We start from the raw sequence: 24,432 nt of genomic DNA, 5'->3' as shown, positions 1-24,432 counted from the left end.
TTTCTCGTGCTCACTCTGTCACTCAGACTGCCGCTGGTTACTGTGAAGCTTTGAGCCTAGGCCCAGTCTGTCCTGCTGTTTTGACGGTCACCAACAGGAAAAAACAAATCCTCCACCCATCCAATCTCCAATGCTATTTTCCCTTGCAAAAATGAACAATGTATTAACAGTGAATTCCTAATTCTGATCGGCAATCTCTGTGTAACTCATTTGCACCCCAGCCCTTCTCAAACTCTTTCCATCATGTCAATTCTCTTCTCTCATCCCCTTTTCTTCCTCTATCTTCTCCCCGCCCCCCCCCCCCCCATTACCCATCTCTATTCTTACCCTTGCTTCCTCACCACCTAAACCTCACACCCCCTCCACTGTTGAACTCCTCCCCCATCTTCCCCCAACCCACTAATCTGGGTGCCAGGGTCAGGGATATCTCTGTATTGACAGAATTCTTAAGGGGAGGGAACGCAGCAAGAAGTCGTGGTACACATCAGTACCAATAACATAGCTAGGAAAAGGGATGAGGACCTGAAAAGTGAATAGGAAGTTAGGCTGGAAGCTAAAAGGCAGGATGAGCAGAATAGTAATCTCAAGATCGCTAGCAGTGCCATGGGCTAGGAACAGAGAGCGAGTACAGATGAGCACGTAGCTGCTGGGCTTGTGTACGAGGGAGGGCTTCAGATATGTGGATCATTGGGATACCTTCTGGGGAAGGATGGGTTGCACCTGAACAGGAGGAGCACCAATATCCTGGGTGGGATGTTTGCTAGTTCTTGGGGAGGGTTTAAGCTAGTTGGTGGAGGGTGGGAACCAGAGCTACAATCTAAGAATGGAGTAGCTCGTGAGCGGCCAGATACAGCGTGCAGAAAGTCTGTGAGGAGAGATTTGCAGTTGATGAGGTAAAGTTGCAGTTAGTGTGATGGGTTGAAGTGTGTCTATTTTAACACAAGAAGTATCAGGAGTAAGGGTGATGAACTTAGATCATGAATCAGTAGTTGGAGCTGTGATGTTGTGGCCATTACAGAGAACTGGATATCATTTGGGGCAGGAATGGTTGTTGGATGTTCTAGGGTTTAGATGTTTCAAAAGGAATAGCAGAGGGAAGTAAAAGAGGTGGAGGAGTGGCATTGCTAATCAGGGATTGTATCATAACTGCAGAAAGGGAGGTCATTGAGGAGGGTTTGTCTACAGAGTCAGTATGGTGCAAGTCAGAAACAGGAAAGGAGCAGTCACTTTATTGGGAGTTTTCTACAGCCCCCTCCAATAGCAACAGAGACACAGTGGTGTAGATTGGGAGGAAGATTTTGGAATTGTGCTGAAATAAAAGGGTTGTTGTCATGCGTGACTTTAACTTCCCGAATATTGATTGGAACCTCCTTAGTTCAAACAGTTTGGATGGAGCAGTTTTTGTCAGTTATGTCCAGGAAGGATTCCTGACTCAATATATAGATAGGCCGACTAGAGGAGAGGCCATGCTTGGCAACGAACCAGGCCAGGTCAAGCCAGGGAACTGTCGACCAGTGAGCCTGACATCGGTGGTGCGCAAGTTGTTGGAGGGAATCCTGAGGGACAGGATGTACATGTATTTGGAAAGGCAAGGACTGATTAGGGATAGTCAAGATGGCTTTGTGCATGGGAAATCATGTCTCACAAACATATTTGAGTTTTTGAGGAAGTAACAAAGAGGATTGATGAGGACAGAGTGGTAGATGTGATCTATATGGACTTCAGTAAGGCGTTCAACAAGGTTCCCCATGGGAGACTGATTAGCAAGGTTAGATCTCACGGAATAAAGGGAGATCTAGCCATTTGGATACAGAACTGGCTCCAAGGTAGAAGACAGAGGATGGTGGTGCAGAGCTGTTTTTCAGACTGGAGGCCTGTGACCAGTGGAGTGCCACAAGGATCGGTGCTAGGTCCTCTACTTTTTGTCATTTACGTAAATGATTTGAATGTGAGCATAAGAGGTACAGTTAGTAAGTTTGCAGATGACACCAAAATTGGAGGTGTATTGGACAGCAAAGAAGGTTACCTCAGATTACAACAGGATCTTGACCAGATGGGCCAATGGGCCGAGAAGTAGCAGATGGAGTTTAATTCAGATAAATGCGAGGTGCTGCATATTTGTGGATATAGTGCCAGTCAAGCAACTGCTTTGTCCTAGATGGTGTCAAGCTACCTAAGTGGTGTTAGAGCTGCACTCATCCAGGCAAGGGGGAGTATTCCATCACACTCCTGACTTGTGCACTTAGATGGTGGACTAGTTTTAAGAAGTCAGGAGGTGAGTTACTTGCCACAATATTCCTAGTTTCTGATCTGCTCTTGTAGACACTGTTTATGTGACAAGTCCTAGTTGAGATTGTGGTCAATGATAACCCCGCCCCTCCCCACCCCCAGGATATGCAGGGCTTTGGGATTGTAGATTCCACTTGAATTATGCTGGATACTCAGTCTTGAGTTAGCCAACCTGTTCAAAGATCCCACTTATCATGGTGATAGTGCCATACAACATGGTTGAGCTTATTCTCAATGCGAAAACGAGATTTTGTCTCTACAAGAACTGTAATTGTCACTCTTACTGATACTGTCATGGTCAGGTGCATCTGCAGCCATCAGATTGGTCAGGATGAGGTCATGTATATTGTTTCCTTACTATCTGTTGCAAACCCAGTATGGCAGTTTAGGGCTTGAACAGTTGTGCTGCTGCCAAGCCAATCTTGGTGGTGGACATTAAAATTCCCCCACCTAGAGTACATTTTGCCCCCTTGCCACTCTGCTTCCTCCGTGTTTTTCAATATGGAGGAGCACTGATTCATTAGCTGAGGGAGGATGGTAAGTGGAGTTTCCTTGCCCATGTTTAACCTGAACCCATGAGACTTCATGGAGTCCAGAGTCAATGTTGACGACTCCCAGCGTAACTCCCTCATGACTGTATACCACTGTGCCCCACCTCTGCAAGGTGTGTTCTGCTGATGGGGCACAACATATCCAGACATGGTGACTGTTGTGTCTGGAGCGTTGCCTGTAAGGTATGATTCCGTGAGTATAACCATGTCACATTGTGGCTTGATTTGTCAGTGAGACAGCTCTCTCAATTTTGAAAGTAGCCTGCAGATGTTAGTAAGGTAGACAGGGCTGTTTCTGCTATTGTCATTTCTGGTGCCTTGATCGATGCCAGCTGGTATGTCTGATTATATTTCTTTGAGACTCTGTGGCAAGTGACACAACTGATTGGCTTGCCAGGCCATTTCGGAGAGCAGTTGAGAGTTAGCCACATTGCTGTGGGTCTTGAGTCACATGTAGGCTAGACCACATGAGGATTGTGGATGAGGACTGCAGATTTGCTTTCCTGAAATACATCAGTGAGCCGGATGCAATTTGTTTTCGACATTCGACAATGGTTTAATGGTCATCAGTAGATTCTTAATTCCAGTATTATTTTAATTGAATTAAAATTCCACCATCTACCATGGTGGGTTTCAAATGCTGGTCCCCAGAACATTAATTGAGTTTCTGGATTAATAGTTGACGATAATACCACTAGGCCTCCCCGATCTGTTCCTCCCAGTAAAGTGGATAACCTCATTTTTCATCTGCCTTTTTCTAGCCCATTCACTAAGACTGTCCAAATCTTCTTGAAGCCATTTTGCATCTTTCTTACAACACATTGCTTTGTATCATCTGCAGATTTGGAAGTATTATATTTACTTCATTCCTCTAAATGATTAACATATGTTGTGAACAGCTGGGGCCCAAGTACCAATTCTTTCTGTACCCAACTAGTTATAGCTTGCCAATGCAAGAATGACTCATTTATTGCTGTTCTCTATTTTCTATTTCTTAACCAGTCTTTAATCCATGCAAAACATTACTTTCTATCCCAGGTGCTGTAAATTTTCTAATTAATCTCCTGTGGGAGACTTTATCAAAAACTTGCAGAAAATTGAAGTATTCAATATCCATCAAAAGTGGTGATGAGCTTATTATGTCCTGGATGGTATTTGAACTTTGAGTAATTTTGGAGTGATACTCTGTCTTTAGTTTATTTCCCCAACATCCTTCCCACAAGTTGTATTTATAAAGCAGTAATGCAGTAAAGTGCTCCAAGGTGCTTAATAGCTGCACCATCAGAACAATATGAGGTATTTGTGCAAATCTTGAAACACCTGGTCACTGAAGCAGTGGGGCTTGCACAGGCCACTGAATTCTCAGGAGTATTGTAGGGCTGAAAGGGATTACAGAGTTAGGACTGAACCCAGTAACTGCTGCACTGAGTGCACTGAATGTCTTTTCACCAATCTACCATGTTGCTCTCAGTTCTGGAGATGTGGGAACAGCTGAATGAAAAGAGTGAACACAGAGATTTAGAAAAGACAGCTTATTGCTCTGACTTTTGTTTTTCAGATTCAACTAATTTTGTCAGCCAAGGACGCACTAAAATAGATTCATTTATGTCTTGTCCATAGTTGCTAGAGACTTGGAAGTCGCTGGATGAAAAGAGCAAGTCTAAATATTTGAAGAAGTCTGCTCGCTGTCCTGACCCTTGTTTTTCAGTTTATCGGCCAGACATTTATTTTGGCTCCGTTTCGGAAAATTTCAGCGATACTGTGGATAGATACTTCACTGATCAGGAGGGCAAAGAAGTCAGTAGCTACGGCAAGTTGGACCTCCCACTGGATCGGTATTTATTAAGCAAATTATCTGATTTTGTTTTAACTTTTCACTTTAAAATATGAGCAAGGCAAGATTACTATAAACAACTATAAAGATTGTAATTAAATTGAACAATGTAGTGTCACTTCATTTTGAATTTCTGCTCTGTGTTGGCTTAGTGGTCATAGAGATGTACAGCACAGAAAGAGACCCTTCAGTCCAACTTGTCCATGCCAACCAGATATTCTAACCTAGTCCCCTTGCCAACACCTGCCCAATATTCCTCCAAACCCTTCCTATTCATATACCCATCCAGATGCCTTTTTAATGTGGTAATTGTACTAGCCTCCACCACTTCATCTGGCAACTCATTCCATACATGCACCACCCTCTGTGTGAAGAAGTTGCCCCTTAGGTCCCTTTTATATCTTTCCCCTCTCACCCTAAATCTATGCCCATTAGTTCTGGACTCCCCCACCCCAGGGAAGAGACTTTGTCTATTTATCCTATCCATGATCTTCATGATTTTATAAACCTCTCTTAGGTCACCCCTCAGCCTGCGATGCTCCAAGGAAAACAGTCCCATCCTATTCAACCTCTCCCTATAGCTCAAATCTTCCAACCCTGGCAACATTCTTGGAAACTTTTTTGAACCCTTTCAAGTTTCACACCATTCTTTCGACAGGTGGGAGACCAGAATTGCATGCAATATTCCAACAGTGGCCTAAACAATTTCCTGCACAGCTGCAACGTGACCTCCCATGGTATGTTGCTGGATTAGCAAGCCAGAGATCCAGGCTCATGTTCTGGGAACATGGGTTCAAACCCCACAATGGCAACTGGTGAAATTTAAATTCAATGTAATATAGAAGTAAAAAATTGGCTGTGGTGTTGTGAAATGGGTCACTAAAAGCTGTTGTTACTAAGGCTGAAGGAGTTCACTGTCACTTTAGTCTTGCATCTCAATTTGTCACCATATTAAATTAAACATTTTTCCCAGTTACTGATTCACAATGACGCTGACACCAGACGACTCTTTGCGACGTCTCTACAGCAGATCTTATTCTCTCATTTCTTATAACCATTCTGCACTATTGAACCTAAATTCTTAACCTGGTATGGCTCACTTTGTCTAAGCACCTTATGACCTTCTATGCCTTTGTTTGTTATGATCTGTTTGTACTGCTTGCAAAACAAAACTTTTCACTGTAGTTAGGTACAAGTGACTACAATAAATCAAATCAAAAGCCAAGATGACCAGTTAAATATCCTGTCAATATCAATAACATCTATTTATAGGTTTCTCAATAAATACAATAATTGTTCCCATTGAACTTCAAGGACAATGTTGGGGATGTTACCAATAAGGTCAACATCCAATGAAATAATAAAATAAATTACATTACGGTCCCTACCACAGGACCACATAAAATTGTAGCCTGATTAGAGTACAAAAGGAAGCTATTTGATTCACAGTGTCTTGCTAGTTCTATGCATGAACAATTCACCTCGTCCCGTTTTCATGGTATTTACCTTCAGGCATTTGCCAAAGTATCTCTTGAAAGCCTTTATTAAATCTGTGACCACCACTGTATCAGGCAGTGCATCCCAGATCCTAAGTACTTATTGTGTAAAGAAAAGTATTTCCTTCTTGCCATTCCTTACTTTGATAACTACCTTAATTTGGTGTCCTCTGCTCTATCCTCCCACCAATGCTCACAGTATCTCCTATCCACTCTGTCTAGACCCTAGATTTTTTATGAACCCCTACCAAATCTCTCTGTAATCTTAGAACATGCATCCCAGTTTTCCAGTCTATTCACATAACTGAAACTCCTCATTTCTAGAGCCATTATTTGACCAGCAGAATAAATACTATACCAGTTAAAGTCTAAGGATTCTTTGGAGACTAACTCAAATCCTGGCACCCCAGAGTTTGCTTGCTCTCTACGAGACACAAATTGGGAATGTCATAGAGTACTCCCCACTTCCCGAGATGACTACGGCTCCAATCATACAGAAAAAGGTTGACACGATTCAGGACAAAGCAGCCACATGCACTGCGTTCAATTTTCACTCCCTTTACCACCACCACATCGTGGCAGCAGTGGATGCTGATTACAAGATGCTCTGCAATAACTTACTAAGGCTCCTTTGAAAACACCTTGTAAACCTGCAACTTCTACCACCTGGACGGCCAAGAAGAACAGATGTCTGGGAGCATAACCATCTGCAAGTTCTCACCAGGTTACACATCATTCTGACTTAGAACAATGTAGATTTTCCCTATGACATGTTGAATTAACTGGCTTATATTTGTGTTTCTGTTTGTCTCCTCTCATTTTGAATAAGGTAATTATTATTCTAGGATGTAGCCCAGGGGATTTAAGGGGCTTTAGCTCCATTAGTTTTCTGGGTATTTTTTCTTTAGTGATAGTTATTATCTTCATTTCCTTCTGCCAACTTTTACCCCTTGATTATTTGACATTTTTAAGTCGCTATTAATATCTTCCACCAGGAAGACTGATGCAAATTATTTATTAATCTAGTCTGTCATTTCCGGGTGTTATGACATGGAGGCAAGCAGTCAAATCAAACCATTTGCAACACAGTAAAGTAAAATACTCAATGACCTTAAAACTGACTTCAATGTATCCTAACTAGACTTAATAACCATTAAAAGATTTGGTGAATAACCAATACCACACACCAAGGTTGTAGCTTAAACAAAAGATTTCACAATTTATTAATAATACTTTAGCAGAGCAAAGTCTATGGTTTAAATCCGATCTTCTTTGATAGTATCTCCCCACACTCTCAAAAACAAACACCAGTTAAATTAATATAGTTGACACCATTACAGTTAGCTTCTAGCAACTAGGTTTCACTAGGCTCTGCGGAATATTCATTTTGTCCTTATAACTGAAGTTCTATTTTCACTACGTTGATAATGAGAGGATAACCAGGGAGCAATGTGGCTGTGTAGCCTAAACCTTTCTGATCTAGCCACAGTTCAAAAAGAACAGTTCAACCTCTGGGTTCTCTTTGTTAAACTAGCTGTTTCCCTGAGAGAGTCCCATTGCAACTCAAAGATATACCATCTTTTTGAGGATTACGCCTCTCTAGGATCAAAGCATCTGTATAGCATTAGTAACAAGAATTAAATTTCAGGCCTGACCTCCTAAATAAATATTAATTTCTTTATTCTCCTTTTTGTTTCAAACAAGCTGCTGCTCACAATCTGAAGATCAAAACTGGTTTCCCATTATTATTTCCCCAGCCTTGTTCTTGAAGTAGCCTATATTCACATTGACTTCTCCCTTCCTTTTTATATATTTGAAGTAGTTCTTTCTATCCTTTTTTTTATTGTATTTGCTGGTTTACTTTCTCCTTCTATTCTTTTTTTGGGTCATCTCTTGCTTTTTAAAAATTTCTAATCCCCTGGCTTTATTAGAAACCTTTATTACATTGTTTATTGTTTCTTAACTTCCTTGTCATCCATGGTTAATTAGGCTCTTCCTTGTGTCCTTTTTTAAACATTTAATCAACTTGTCCAGGAATGTTATTACGCCCCTCTGGAGCAGGTGGGAAACCCAGCCCTTTAGGCTCTGTGATAGGAACACTGCGACTGCACCGCGAGTTCTTTTATTAACCTATTTTTGAATCAATCTGTTGAGAGACATTATTGCAAACCTCTGGGACAGGTGGGACTTGAACCCTGGCCAATCAACCTTTTCAGAGATGCTATTACACATCTCTGGAGCAGATGGACTTGAATCAGGGGCTCCCATTTCAGGAGTAGGGACAGTATTACTGTACCACAATAGCTCTTACATCTAGAGTCCTCCTTATGTGACAAAGTGATAACAAATGTTTTTAATCAGTCTCTGCAAGGAATGCTGTGTTCCCTCTTATCCACAGTTCCTTCTGCTTTGGTCATTGCTTTCAAGATTAGTTTCCCATGCATTCTGTTCCTCTCCAGCTATACTGCTAATGAAGATCGTGCTTATTTGCTTTAATTATTTATGCATTTTGCAGTTATTTGAGATGGCTGTGACATGATCTCTTATAGTTGATACGAACACAGTTCACAATATTGGTTTTCCTTTCATCTGCATATGTTTATGCACTTAGCAGTCATTGGAGTTGGCTGTTGATGTGATCTGTTACAGTTGACAAGCACAGTTTGCATTTTTGGTACTGAATTTGTAGGTGTTGGGGGATGTTGTTAGCATGTATTTCTGAATAATTTGATTAATGCTGCCATGACCCAGTTTTACCTTTAGCATATGAGAGATTCTGTTAGTACTGATAATCATTTTCTTTGTTCATTCCTGGGATATGGCTGTTGCTGGCAAGGCTGGCATTTGTTGCCCAACCTTAATTAACTTTGGCTTACTAGGTCAGATGCTTTAATTCAAATTTCACAAAATTTAGCCATGGGAGGTTTCAAACCCATGTACCCAAAACATTAAAATGAGGTACTGAATTGCGAGTCCAATGACGTTATCACCACCAGCCCCTCCCCTTCTCCGAGCTCAGACCAGCTTCACTGGTCGTGCAATTCAATTTCATTGGCAGTGCTGTCTGTTTTTAATGTTTACCAATAGAAATCACTCAGACATGTCAGTCAGTTAACTCAATAATCCTTTATTCTAGCTACAACTGATTAATAAACAGAACTTCAGCTACTAATACATGTCAAACCAAGTAAAGCATAGGACTCACTACCTAGCTTAAATATTATGATGAATGGTAAACCTGGCCAGAGCTTTCTAAAAAACGTCTCTAACCACTAGGTCCTGGATACTAAGGCTGGTCACTTTTGTGATGATTGTTCTCCAGAGTTGTCACTGTTTGTGCTGGTTTTGTTTCCTTTCTTTTATAGGGTCATTGTTTACTTTTCTCTCCAAATATTCTGTATGCCTTGAAGCTTTGCATGTTCTCTGTCCTGTATCCTTGATGCTTTCACGGCTGACTGCCCATGCCACCTGCTATTAATAACTGCATTATGAAAAGACTGTTTATCACTTGAGTTACTTTAAACTTGAATCCACAGCATCTTGTCAGTTGCTGCTTTATGAAGTTGTATTTTACCTTTTGAGAGAGTGAAAGCTGGCACGGACCTAGAAAGGCACAAGAGTGTGCTGAAAACTTTAAAAATGTAACTTATGGCTTGAAACAAATAGCTGAGCTGAGTTGCTATGTTGCACAACAAATTCGAATTCGGCCAATCGGTTTAAGTTATGCCCCAAGATACCAAATTCTAGTCTAATTTGAATTTTACTGTTTTGATGACATCAAACCAATGAGACAATTCAATGTTTTGGAGTATAAAAATCAAGCATTTTGAACATTTAGCCAGAGCGGCAAAGAGCACCAACAGACTGTCCACACAGACCTTTTCCAATGAAATCTGTGAAGCAGAAAACCGAAGAAAAGCAGACAGGAAGATACAGTGGAAAATCAACACAGCTGACTGGTTTTGAAATTTGATTTTTTTGTAAATCTTAATTGAGGGGTTTTATCGGATTGGTATATTATTGTAGAGGGGGGAGGTTGATAAATTGATCAGACAAAAAGGATTACCGTGTTGGTAGATAGTTGTTTAATTTTTTTTGGAGTTAACAAATAAATTGTTAATTGTTTTCTTTAAATAGTGGAATTTGGGGTAGTTCTTTGTCACTCATGCTCTTTCAGATTACCAAGCGAGGTGAGCTTTCCTGTTTACCTGATTTAAATTAGCAGAAGGGTTTACCATGTGACATAACACTGCAGTCAGCAGACTTCGAGACTGCTTTTGTGAGGCTTGATGTAGTTTCTTAGTGCCCTGCATCCAAAGACCTTCTTGTAGTCCACCCATCAATACATGATAGACAAAATTATTGCCCCCTCCCTCACTTTTTCTCTTGAAACAGTTCACAGCCCAAGAACACCCAAGCCATGCTATTTGACCTTAGATTATCATATTCACTGCTGATGCCATCCAGTTTTGCTATTAGCAGAGTTGTAAATTGCAGAGACCAAAAGTTACTGAATTTTTCTGGTGTTATGAAAATGCAATAGAACAATCAGTGCCTGCAAGAAACTCTTGTAACCTTAAGTCCTATTAGATTTACATCTTTTTATATGTAAAAGAGGGCAGAAGAAAAATAAAACCTTGCATTTCTCTAATGCATTTCGCAGCCTCCGATGTCTCTCAGAACTCTACAGTCACCGAAGTTGTTTTTTCTAATCTGGGAAACATGGCAGCCAGTTGCACTCATCAAGATCCACATTATTTTCTTGAATTTATATATCATGTCTAGTTAAAATTTCTCACACAAGCTAAAGTGGTGGACTTTCATGGTCTTTTGACAACCCTGTTGAAAATATGGGGACAATTGGGCAGACTGGCCAAACATTTTACCTTTCCACTGATCCAGTCGTCCCAAGCGCAGGATGAGGAAGTTCCATTTGGATTATAATCAGTTTAAAAACTTGACTGGGCCTTTCTCTTCTTTTCTTAGTTTAAAGGAGCTGTTGTATCTCAAGTGGCAACGAGCTCTATGTGAGCCAGGAGAGGCCGTAGGGCTCCTTGCTGCACAAAGTATTGGAGAACCATCAACACAGATGACACTGAACACTTTCCATTTTGCTGGCCGAGGAGAGATGAATGTCACATTGGGTATCCCCAGGTAAGAGCAACTTATACAGACTGTACTCTAAATACTTGGCAGGTCTGGCAATCTATAGACATGGAAACAAAATTATCATTTCGAGTTAACTGATCTTCAATACCGAAGGAAGGTAGAAATGTTGTTTCTATCAGTTAACAACCAAAAGGTTATTCTACCTAAGAAATGAGAAGGGTGGTATGGGGAAGGGAGAAAGCAAAGGTTTGGGAGAGGTTATAGGGTGGTTGAGGTTAAATGACAAAGGAGGCATGGTTTATTCCTCTGGTCTAGGTAGCAAAACACACAATAAACCAAGTACACATGACTAATGCAATGTAATCTATCTAGTTTTTCTTTTCACAAAGGTTGCGTGAAATTCTCATGGTGGCGAGTGCTAACATTAAAACTCCAATGATGAGCATTCCTGTTTTGAACTCAAAGAAAGCATTGAAGAAGGTTAAAAAACTGAAAAAGCAGCTCGCAAGGGTGTGTTTGTCAGAGGTAGGTATATTTTTTGTACACCTTTCTACACTTTATATATGAAATGTCCAAAAGATACAACTTTTAGTTTTATAGTGATGTATTTCTCATAATAAATGTTAACATTAAAATCTGGAGCTGATTGTGTGTTTGGGTATGTGCTATGGGTCAAGTGGAGGTGAGACTCATATGTTCAAGTGGACAGGCATTAAGCCAGTTTCCTGTCACATTCCGTGGCAAGGCAAGACTTCAAAAAGTTCTGTACTGAACGCTATCCAACCTTGCCAGGAATTTGTATTTTTAAAGAGAACTCAGTGACCTTTTCACTGTCACTTTGTTTCAATCCTGTAGTTGGTCTTTCAGTTTGATTGGATTAGTTTAGTAATATTTGCTGACTGACTTGCTTATGACCCAGCTTTATGTATTTATTCCCACATCAGACATGCTGGGAGTTGTCAACAACCAACATTTTGGAAGTTGTTACCTGGTGATCTAATTGTGGTGTCTTCAGCAACTTAAGTTTTTATCATTGCCTTCACCCATCGAGGCCATTGCTCTGGAATTTCCTTTCTTAAACTCCTCGTACCCCACCTTCCTCCTTTTAAGACACTCCTTAAGACCTAACTCTTTGATCAAACCTTTGGTCATCTGGCCTAATACCTGTTTATATGGCTCTGCGTTCAAGTTTGTTTTATAGCGCTCCTGTGAAGCACTTTTATTTCATTAAAAGTGTACAAAGATGTGCTGCCAGAGCTTTTCATCTGCACAATTGCAAGTGTGCCAAATTTCAAAGGAAGGAACATGTTATGCTGCTTGAGAAAAGGGGTGCTAATTGCTTGGCAACTTTGATTATGGTGTTGCCATGAAGAATGGCCAAATGGACTGTCTTCTTTTTTCTACACAGAGATCGGGTCCCTTCATGAGAATATATATGGCTTCTAGTAAGTGTAAGTGAGTCACATTGCAACCTGACTGATAATCCTATGTAACGACCTTTGCAGGAAAAAGGAACATGTTCAGACTTATTTTTTAATTAAACAGAAATATTAGGATTAACAGCATCATGAAGCACTCTTTATTGCAGTTCCTCAAGCAATCAGTTAAGGAGTGAGAAGGCAATCTAAGATGAGAAAATTGGCATTTGCTTCACCTACAGTAACTGACTGCTTTCAGAATCTATAATTGTGTTGGAAGTGATCAATTTATGCTGTAAAAGCTTCAGTACCATAAAGAATGAGACAAGAAGTCAAAAGCGTGCTTGTCCTTTCCTCATAATAATACAATTGTGGAAACGTGCTGTACCCCTGGTGCAGCTCATTTAAGGTGGCTAAACCAGAGGTAATGTGGCCTCAGCTTTGAATATGTTCAGTACTGGATCCTTTCAAGCTGCAGCAAGTGGAATTTGTTGATCAAGAGAGACATCTGAGGTTATGTCCCTCGAGGTCAACTGTAGACCTGGCTACCTAGAGCTGAACTCCTTCCTGAGCACAGTATTTATTTACAATGGCACTGGATAGACTGGAAGTTGTAAAAATATTAGAATAGATTCACAGGTAAGAATATTTATTCAGGGTATCAGATAAAGTCATAACCATTCTCTATTGTCTCCTCAAGGAACTGTCTAGATTTTTCAATCAGTTCATATCTAATATTTAGTGATGTACAAATTTAGTTTACTAAATATGTCTATGTTGACTAGTTTGTATTATATCAGCTTTTCTATGTCCCATCAAAATCAACTGTAAAAGAATGACTTAAAGTCTTTATGCCAATGATCACAGAAGTCATCAAACAACAAGGCCATGAACTAATAGTTATTTATTACTTTCATACATATATGCTCCAAATTTAATGTTTATAGGGTTTATTGACAAAATAAACTGTAGAAGTTAGGTTATGCCATTCATAATTTTCTCTGATCCATTGCTTCTGGCTAAATTTGCCATCTGCACTGGTAGCTCTAGTTAAATCTCACTTCTTTTCATCTCAGGTAAACAGGACTATCAAAGTATCATTTGCCTGGATCTGTCTATTATTATTGTAACATCTTAACTTCTGAAGCCGCCGCCTTCTCTGTAAGAGGTGGGCAATCTGATTTTCAGAGGTAATTCTTCTCTACATTAATTCATGCCTGGGATGAAGAGCTTATCTCATAAAGAAAGGGTGAGCAGGTTTTTTAGATTAGATTACTTACAGTATGGAAACAGGCCCTTCAGCCCAACAAGTCCACGCCGAAGCGCAACCCACCCAGACCCATTCCCCTACATTTACCCCTATAACCTAACACTACGGGCAATTTAGCATGGCCAGTTCACCTGAACTGCACATTTTTGGATTGTGGGAGGAAACAGGAGCACCCGGAGGAAACCCACGCAGATACAGGGAGAATGTGCAAACTCCACACAGAGAGTCGTCTGAGGCTGGATCATTACAGATTGGAATTTGGAAAAATGAGATGTGATCTACTTTAAACATTTAACATCTTCAGAGTACTTAACAGGGTGCATTCTGACAACCTGCTTCCTGTTGTTGGAAAAACTAGAAATAAGGACCACAGTTTTAGGATGAAAGGTCTTGCTCTTCAGATGAAGATGAGAGATTTTCTGTCTATTGTTAGTCTGTGGTATTCTCTTCTCCAGAAAAGAGTCTTGGCTGGGTCACTACCTTGAATTAATTCAGAGGTAGATTTTTCATAAACAAGGGTGTTAAGGGTTACAGGGAGCAAAGAGCCATAATCTTACAAAACACACAAAAATAAAAATTACTGAAGAAATCAGCAGGTCTGGCAGCATCTATAGAGAAAAAACAAAGTTAATGTTTTGAGCACAGTGATCCTTCCAAAGAATCTCCAACACCGTAGTTTTTTTTAGATTAGATTCCCTACCGTGTGGAAACAGGCCCTTCGACCCAACAAATCCACACCGATCTTCCGAAGAGCAACCCACCCAGACCCATTCCCACACCCAACTTTTCTTTTACCCCTGACTAATGCACCTAACACTACAGGCAATTTAGCATGGCCACTTCACCTAACCTACACATCTTTGGATTGTGGGAGGGAACTGGAGCACCCAGAAGAAACCCACGCAAACACTGGGAGAACAAGCAAACTCCATGCAGACAGTTGCCCAAGGCAGGAATTGAACCCAGGTCCCTGGCGTTGTGAGGCAGCAGTGCTAACCACTGAGCCATCATGCACCCTGTTTTTTTTCTTTTTTCAGATATGTTTATTGTTTTATTTTAATTGTTTGAAATATTGGAGTAGGCTGGAAGGGCATTAATGTGTTGCTGGAAAAGCGCAGCAGGTCAGGCAGCATCCAGGGAACAGGAGAATCGACGTTCGGGCATAAGCCCGAAGTCAAGGGGACAGTGTTGCTGGAGGTTAGAAACTAGGATAAGGTGGGGGAAGGGGACATGAGGAAGCTGTTGAAGTCCACATTGATGCCCTGGGGTTGAAGTGTTCCGAGGCGGAAGATGAGGCGTTCTTCTTCCATGCGTCTGGTGGTGAGGGAGCGGCGGTGGAGGAGGCCCAGCACCTCCATATCCTCGGCAGAGTGGGAGGGGGAGTTGAAATGTTGGGCCACGGGGCGGTTTGGTTGATTGGTGCGGGTGCCTCGGAGATGTTCCCTAAAGCGCTCTGCTAGGAGGTGCCCAGTCTCCCCAATGTAGAGGAGACCGCATCGGGAGCAACGGATACAATAAATGATATTAGTGGATTTGCAGGTAAAACTTTGATGGATGTAGAAGGCTCCTTTAGGGCCTTGGATGGAGGTGAGGGAGGAGGTGTGGGCACAGGTTTTACAGTTCCTGCGGTGGCAGGGGAAAGTGCCAGAATGGGAGGGTGGGTCGTAGGGGGTGCATGGACCTGACCAGGTAGTCACGAAGGGAACGGTCTTTTCAGGTTATAGACCAGCAAGTTTATTTGAAATTACTGCTCCTTCATCAGTTGAAGTGTTTGCTTTCTTGCATCTTTGCAGAAACTTGATGCCAGTTTCGATTTGCGCAATCTTCTTGGAGATCTTTTCCAATTTGAGGCAGTAAATTGTGGTGTTGATGGTAGTCATTATGTGGAGGTGGCAGTATTGGACTGGGGTGGACAAAGTCAGAAGTCTCACAACACCAGGTGATAGTCCAGCAAGTTTATTTGAGATCACAAGCTTTCGGAGCGCTGTTCTTTCATCGGGTGAAGTCTTGTAACTTCTGACTTTGTCCACCCTACTCCAACACTGGCACCTCTGCATCATGGCTCAAAGAAGGCATAGTTTGTTTTCATAAGCCTACATGGTTAAAATACTGTTGACAGTTTCCTTTCCCAGCATTCAGTCTAGCTACGTTTTAAGGACAGAATTTAAAGTTGGGTCATTCTCCTCCGTAATTAGGATTGAAGCTATTTCTAAAGCATTTTTTATCTGTGGAAGTGGCTGAGAGTAAATTCCTGTGGTGGGTTGGATACCATTTTGTGAGAGAGTTTTGAGGATGGTGGTGAATGTGGTGTTTTTAGGTTTAATTGTATGTCCTGCCAGATATGTACCTCTTATAAACTATGGTATTTGCCCCAAAGGAAAATCAGGCATAAGGACTTTGACCAGTTTGAGCACCATCGAAAATTAATCAAGCATTTTATTTTTATTTATTTACTCATGGGGCATGAATGTTGCTGGCTCGGCCAGCGTTAATTTCCCTCCCGTAGTTGCCCTTGAGAAGGTGATGGTGAACTGTCTTTTTTTAAAAAGTGCAGGCCATGTAGTCTAAGTAAGAACACATGCCTTTAGATGCCTTACCATAGTGGGTCAAGTTGAGGGAGTAAAAGCTGTTTGACTACTCAACTACAAGTCAGCCGTTGATGAGGAAAGTAGTAGGATTGTATTTCTCTTAACTTTGCAGACTTTTTTTAAGTCCTCACCTCATTTTTCAATGTTTCAAAACAGCAGTTCCCTTTTTGCCTTTGTTACCTGACGGTATCCTGTATTTTGCTCTCTAAATCTATTGTCACTAAAGATGATGTAATTTTGGTGTAGAGTGTCAAATTCTACATGGGGCAAAAAAAAAGATGTTGCTTCAATCCTTCATTCTTCCCATGATGTGATAACATCGAACTTTCTGTTTTATTAATTCACTTGTGTCAAAATGTATAATAGCTTTGCAACAATGTTGAAGTGAACATGCACAAGAAAGTGATGTGAGAAACATTATCCTATTTATGGTGAAAACACAAATAGGGACATGTCATCTTTTATATCTGTAAAATCTAACAACTGAAGAGATTTGTAAGCGTTTTGAATATGTTCCGGTGACAAATCAGCTTTTGTTATAGCTCTACAATTTCATGTTCTTAGAAGTGTTGAAATTACAAACTATGCCTCTAACCTTTCTGAACTTTTGGAAAATGTAAATATTTTTCTGTACATGTAAGAGCAGAAGCAGGCCATTCAGTGCATTGAGACTACTCTGCAATTCATCATTGTGACTGAACATCTACTATGAGGCATTTTCCTGCACTCTTGATACTGTGTTTAGAAATGTGTGGATCTCTTTCTTGACACTTAATCATTTGAGCATGTTCCAAAGCCCTCCAGGATAGACAAATCATTACCCTCAAGTGACGAATTTCTTCATCTCTGTGCCCAACAGTTTTCTATTATTCTGAGCCTGTCCCCTGATTTTTAGATTACCCAGCCAGGGAAACACTCTTTCTGCAATCATCTTGTATAGCCGTTTAAAAAAATTGTAACTTTCAATGAGATCACCTCATTTGTTGAAATTCTCGATAAGAGAGCCCAGTTATCTGTTCTCTTTCTGGGTTTTTTTCTTTGTCCTTTCTTTCTGTTACCATTCCCGGTGTTCAAGAATAAGTCAAACTATTTTAACACTTAAAATTCTGAAGCTTCATATTGCATTACTAAGATTCAGATTTGTTACTTTGCAACTTATTTCTTTAATTGTGAAATTGTAAAGTTTCATTTTGTATACATTTCAGGTTTTACACAAAATTGAGGTAAAAGATTCTTTCCAGGTTCAAGGCACGCTGGAGAAGTTCAGAATTTACCGAATAACATTTCATTTCCTGGCTTACAATCTGTACCGACAAGAGAAATGTTTGACACCAGATGACTTATTGCACTACATGGAAACAAGGTAATGGAGTAGAGAAGTCTTAAAGATTTCAGCACAGGAGGCATGCTGCCTCATGCCAACAAAAGCAGCACATAAAGCAGGCCTTTCAGCCCACCGAGATGCCAATATGAGCTATTCCCATATGTGGTCTGTATGCATTCATTTCCTTGCCTGTTAATGTGTCTGTCTAAATGCTTATAAAAGTTGCTACCAAATCTACTTCTGCAACTTCTATTACTTTGTCTGGTAATGTGTTCCAGACACCTACTGCCCTCTATGTAAAAATAAAACTTGTCTCACATGTCTCCTTTAAACTTTCTCGTTACTTAAAACCAATTTAAACCTATAGCCCCAAGTAGGCTGTTCATCCTCTCTTGAGCCAGTCCATCTATTCTGCTAAATGTCATTGGAAGTGAGAATGTATTTATGTTTCTCATTCTCGGCAATAAGATCTCATCAACCTAGAACAATTGAATTTAGTAATGTTCAAAATGTTCTGCTGGATTTCACAACTTGCAGAAATTACGTTTGATAGACTGAATAGAATGTACCTACTTTTTAGCCATTCTTACATCCATAGCATCACAGATCACTTGCTATTAAGGAAATTCAAGACTTGAGTCCTTGCTATCAGGGTTACAGAAGAATTAACCCCTGTACAAATGCCTCTTACCTATGCGGTTCCCCGGTGCTAAATGTCGAGAAGGTCTGCACAGCTTTTTTTGAGATCCTTACTTTGCTTTTGATCGTTTTGTAACGCAAGTGAAGAAAAGATATTGCATGTTCTCCCCATACGTACATTGATTTCCACTAGGTGCTCTGGTTTCCTCCCACAGTCCAGGTTAAGTGGATTGGCCATGATAAATTGTCCCTTAGTATCCAGGGATGAGTCGGCTTGGTGAGCTAGCCATGATAAATGTAGTGTTACGGGGATAAGGTAAGGTGTTGCATCTGAGCGGGATGCTGTTCAGAGGGTCAGTGCAGACTTGGTGGGTTAAATGGTATCTAACTGCATTGTAGGAATTCTACGATTCTATATTTTTGTGTGCTTTGTCCATGGGTCTACATTTATTCAAAAGCTCATTCCATACATGTACCACCCTCTGTGTGGAAAGGTTGCCCCGTAAGTCTCTTTTATATCTTTCCCCTCTCACCCTAAACCTATGCCCTCTAGTTCTGGACTTCCCGATCCCAGGAAAAAGACTTTGCCTATTTACCCTATCCATGCTCTTCATAATTTTGTAAACCTCTATAAGGTCACCCCCTCAGCCTCCGACGCTCCAGGGAAAACAGCCCCAGCCTGTTCAGCCTCTCCCTATAGCTCAAATCCTCCAACCCTGGCAACATCCTTGTAAATCTTTTCTGAACCCTTTCAAGTTTCACAACATCTTTCCGATAGGACGGAGACCAGAATTGCATGCAGTATTCCAACAGTGGCCTAACCAATGTCCTGTATAGCCGCAACATGACTCCCAACTCCTGTACTCAATACTCTGACCAATAAAGAAAAGCATACGAAATGCCTTCTTCACTATCCTATGCGACTCCACTTTCAAGGAGCTATGAACCTGCACTCCAAGGCCTCTTTGTTCAGCAACACTCCCTTGGACCTTTATAGCCCAAGATGGCAGATAACATAAAAATACGTGAGGAAGGCAAATAGAGGATGACATGAGTTTACAGAAGGATATAGACAGGTTAAGTGGGTGAAAATATGACAGATTGTAATGTGAGAATATGAGAGGTTTTGCCATTTGGCAGAAAGAATAAAAGAGACAAATATTATTTAAATGGATACAGAGTGAGAGACTAGAGAAAATTGCAATACAAAGTGATTTGGGAGTCTTTGTGTGTGAAAAGCTAGCATCCAAGTTCAGCTGCTAATAGGGAAGGCAACTGGTTAGATTGGCCTTTGTTGCAAAGGGAATGAAGTAGAGAAATAGGGAATTCTTGTTAAGGCTATGGTATGGAAGGCACTGGTCAGACCACACTTAGAATGCGATGTTCTCTATAATGATTTTTGCTGCTGTGTGGACCTCTGAGCACAAAATGGTTGAAATAGATACTTTTAATCAGTGAGAGAATCGAGAATTATGGGGATAAGACAATAAAATTGAGTTAAGGATAATCAGATCAGCTATGATCTTATTGAAAGGTGGAATGGGCCAGTGTCGCAAATGGCCTACTTCTGCTTATAAGTCTAATAGTCAGTGAAGTTATGTAAATCATATGGATTGTGCTATAGCTATTAAGGGATCACATACAAAATCGGTGGTTCTTAATTGTGGTGTTCTTAATTGTGTAAAAATGCAATGCATATGGTGCAATCCACATTTGCACTTAAACCCAAGATCCTAAGACAATAATTTGAATGTGCCTTTTTAGTGGTTGCAAACTTCTTTTGCTAGTCGTCTCATATCTGACTTCAAGGTTCAGAATAAAACAACCGCAGTTGACTATCAAACAGTCATGTCTGCATGTTTGTGATTTTTGTTTTGGAGCTGGTTATAATTAGTTTCACAGTGTTTGCTTCTCTGCCATTGCTACATAGGCATTTTATTTGCTCCATAAACTCCAGATTTCAAGTGGCCTTGACTTAGGCACATTTGGAGAATAACACATGGATCATTGGGTTAAATTGTCTAAATATGCCTGTTACATTCTGCAGAATAATAAGGAAACAATGTTGTCTATATCATATTGGCCATAGTAATTATATGACTCAGGTACATTTTAAGACGATCAGACTGCAGACCTTGCCTACTGAAGATTTATATTGTTCTCATCTTGTGACAGGTTTTTTCAACTGCTGCTTGATGGCATCAAAAAGAAAAGTGCCAAGCTGGGTTCATTTAAAGCTGTCAATGTCCGGAAGGCCACACAGAAGGATCTTGATCAGGACTCTGGAGAGAGTGATGGGAAGCAGGTAAGATTAGAATTCTTATGCTGGGTCATTGTATGCTCATTTACATATTACATATTTTTCAAAAGTCGTAAACTCATATCATGTATATAATATATTTAGGAGCTAAATGTCTTGCTTGATTGATTTTAAAATGTTGGAGCTTTAATTTATAAACCTTAATTTTATATTCAGTGTATTGCTGCACTCCCCTCATCCAGTGAGGCGGCCATATAGGTAAAAGTCAGAATAGGAAAGTTGCAGTCACTATGATGGAGTTGTACTGTTGGCTTCTCAATAGCCAGCGGTAGATAGAAGAAGAGAGCTGTCAGCAGATGATAGAAATATGTAAAATAACAACAGGTTTGTTGTAATGGGTGATTTAAGTTTCTGCAATATTGACTGGGAGTCCCTTAGTGCCAAGGGCCTAGATGGAGTAGAATTTGTTAGGTGCAGCCAGAAGATTCTTGAAAAATATGCAGATAGTCCACAAGGGAAAGAGTGGTATTGGACATTATATTGAGGAATGGGCCTGGCCAGGTTATCAAAGTTTGAGTTGGGAGCACTTTGAGGATAGTGATCAGTTTTGAGTTAGTTATGGATAAGGATAAGAAGTGCTCAGGTGGCAGTGCTAAATTACGGGGTAGGTTAACAAAGAGCAAAGAACAATGCAGCACAGGAACAGGCTCTTAGGCCCGCCAAGCCTGCATTGCCACGTTTTTCCCTTCCATGCTAAAACTGTCTTCACTTACAGGAACCATATCCCTCTGTTCCCTTCATATTCATGCATTCGTCCAGGTACTTCTTGAATGCTGTTGTTGTGTCTACTTCCACCACCATCTCTGGCAGTGTGTTCCAGGCACCCACTACAATTTGCGTGGAAAAATCTGCTTCACACATCTCTTTTGAACCCCTCTCTGCACCTTCAATCGGTGTCCCCTAGTAATTGACCCCTCCATCCTGGGGGAAAAAGCTTCATACTTTCCACTCTATCTATGCCATTCACAATCTTATAAATTGCTATCAGGTCGCTCCTCAACCTCATACGTTCCAGTGAAAACAAACCCAGTCTATCCTGCTTTTCTTCATAGCTAAACTACCCTATACCAGGCAACATCCTGGTAAATCTTTTCTGTACTCTCTCCAAAGCATCCACATCCTTCTGGTTGTGTGGTGACCAGAACTGTACGCAATATTCTAAGTGTGGCCTAACTAAAGTTTTATAAAGCTTCAGCATAACTTGTCTATCCTTATCCTTAATGCCCCTTCCAATGAAGGCAAGCACCTTATCTATCTGTGCTGCCACCTTCAGTGACCTGTGGACCTGTACACCCAGATCCCTCTGCATATCAATACTCCTAAGGGTTCTGCCATTCACTTTATAATTTCCAAATGTACATGACCTTTCAAAATGCATCACCCCACATTTATTCTGATTAAACTCCATCTGCCAATGTACTGCCTATGCCTCTAACTATATCCTGCTGTATCCTCTGACAATGCTCCTTAGTAACTGCAACTCCACCAATCTTTATATCGTCCGCAAACTTACTAATTAGACCAACTACGTTTTCCTCCAAATAATTTATTTCTATCGTGAACAGCAGTGGTCCCAGCATTGATCCCTGTGGAACACCACTAGTCCCAACCTTCCATTCTGAAAGGCATCTTTCCATCGCAACCCTCTGTCTCCTATGTCTAATCCAGTTCTGTATCCATCCAGCCAGCTCACCCGATACTATGTGACTTCACCTTTTGTACCAGTCTGCCATGAGGGACTTTGTCAAAGGCTTTACTGAATTCCATATGGACAACATCAACCGCTTTTCCCTCAACAATCATCTTTGTCACCTCCTCAAAAAAACTTGGTCAAGTTAATGAGGCACAATGTCCCCTGCACAAAACCATGTTGTCTATCACTAATATGTCCATTTACGTCTAAATCTGTATAGATCTTATCCTTGGGAATCTTTTCCAATAATTTCCCTACCATCGACATGAGACTCTCAGGCCTGTAATTTCCAGGATTATCCCTGCTACCCTCCTTCAACAATGGGACAGCATTGGCTATTCTCCAATCTCTGGGACTTCTCCTGTGGACAAGAGGCTACAAAGATGTCTGTCAGATTTGTATATGCAGATACTTTCTACTTTGCTCAAAAAGCACACAATCTGCAAGTCGTCAATCCATATGAAATTTTACCAATTCCTGCTTTGGATATAGAACCAGTCTGACTCAAAGTCGAGACTGTAATCTCACACCTTTAATGCATTGTCTGAGCTTGAGATGTCACCTTTTTTTAATAAAACCTTAAACTATCTCGTGACTAACATTTGCATATTAATGAATCAAAACCTGCATCCCCATCCTAAGTGATTAAAGACTTAACAGCAATCTAGGTTTGTTCAATACATCGCATCAGTTGTATGACACTTTGACCTTTTACTATAAATTACGTCCTGTGATCCTCCCCCACTAGCTACCTGATGAAGGAGCAGCATTCCAAAAGCTTGTACTTCAAAATAAACCTGTTGGACTATAACTTGGTGTTGTGATTTTTAACTTTGGTTAATACAACAATATTAGGCAGGAATTGGAGAAGTTAGAATGGGAGCAGCTATTCGACAGTAAATCCGTATCTGATATGTGGGGATCTTTTAGAGGCCAGTTGATCGGAGTTCAGGATCAGCATGTTCCTGTGAGGATGATAGAGAAGATGGCAAGAATCTGGAACCCTGGATGAGAAGAAATATAGATAGTTTAGTCACAAAGAGAAAGGAAGCATATGTAAGGTTTAGGAAGCTGAAAAGCAGAAAAGGCCCTTGAGTATAAAGGAAGCCAGAAATAAATTAAACAATGAATTAGGAGAGCTAAAAGGGACCATGAAATGTCTTTGGCAAGGAGGATTAAGGAGCATCCCAAGGCATTTTTACGTGTATTAGGAGCAAAAGGATAGCTAGGGAAAGGGTAGGTCTGCTCAAGAACAAGGAGGGAATTTATGCATAGAGCCATTGGAAGTGGGTGAGGTCCTTAATGAGTACTTTGTATCGCTATTCACCAAGAAGAAAGACATGGAAGATAGTAAGATGGAGGGGGAGGGTGTCGATATTAAGAAGGAGACGGCATTGCGTATCTTGAAAAACCTTGAAGGTGACTAAGTCCCCAGGGTCTAAACTGAACATACTGAGGGAGGCAGGGAGGAGATTGCTGGGGCCTTGGCAGAGATTTTTATTTCTTCTTTCGCCACAGGTGAGGTCCCAGAAAATTGGGAAATAACCAATGTTGTTTCTTTGTTTCAGAAGGGCAATGGTGATAATCCAGGAAATTATAGGCTGGTGATCCTTACATCAGTATTAGGACATTATTGGAGCTGATTCTTAGGGACAATATTTACTGGAAAAGAATGAACTTATTTGGGTTAGTCAGCATGGCTTTATGTGGGGGAGACCTTGTCTCTCAAATTTGATTGTGTGTGTTGGAAGTAATTATGAAAATGATGGAGGGTAGGGCAGTGGATGTTGCCTATGTGGACTTTACTAAAGCATTTAACCAGGTCCCTCATGGTCGGCTGTCGAGAAGATTAAGTCACATGGGATCCATAGAGTTGGTAAGTTGGATACAAAATTGGCTTG

The 24,432-nt window shown here is 40.7% G+C and overlaps 1 protein-coding gene across 1 annotated transcript in view; it reads left to right on the top strand.

Moving 5' to 3' along the window:
• The window catches only part of polr1a (RNA polymerase I subunit A), a 151,578-nt gene that overhangs the window by 86,058 nt on the left and 41,088 nt on the right, over positions 1–24,432 (top strand). Inside the window, exons 24-28 of the mRNA XM_087991257.1 lie at positions 4,461–4,675; positions 11,157–11,324; positions 11,669–11,804; positions 17,761–17,918; positions 20,694–20,823. Coding sequence (XP_087847383.1) covers positions 4,461–4,675; positions 11,157–11,324; positions 11,669–11,804; positions 17,761–17,918; positions 20,694–20,823 — 807 coding nt within the window. The remainder of the gene's footprint in view (positions 1–4,460; positions 4,676–11,156; positions 11,325–11,668; positions 11,805–17,760; positions 17,919–20,693; positions 20,824–24,432) is intronic.

The sequence above is a fragment of the Chiloscyllium plagiosum genome, unplaced genomic scaffold (assembly GCF_037043375.1).
Source record: "Chiloscyllium plagiosum isolate Xiang-an unplaced genomic scaffold, Cpla_swu_hap1 HiC_scaffold_1, whole genome shotgun sequence".
In the NCBI taxonomy this organism is placed as follows: Eukaryota; Metazoa; Chordata; class Chondrichthyes; order Orectolobiformes; family Hemiscylliidae; genus Chiloscyllium; species Chiloscyllium plagiosum.
This window is presented reverse-complemented; position numbering and strand designations above follow the sequence as displayed.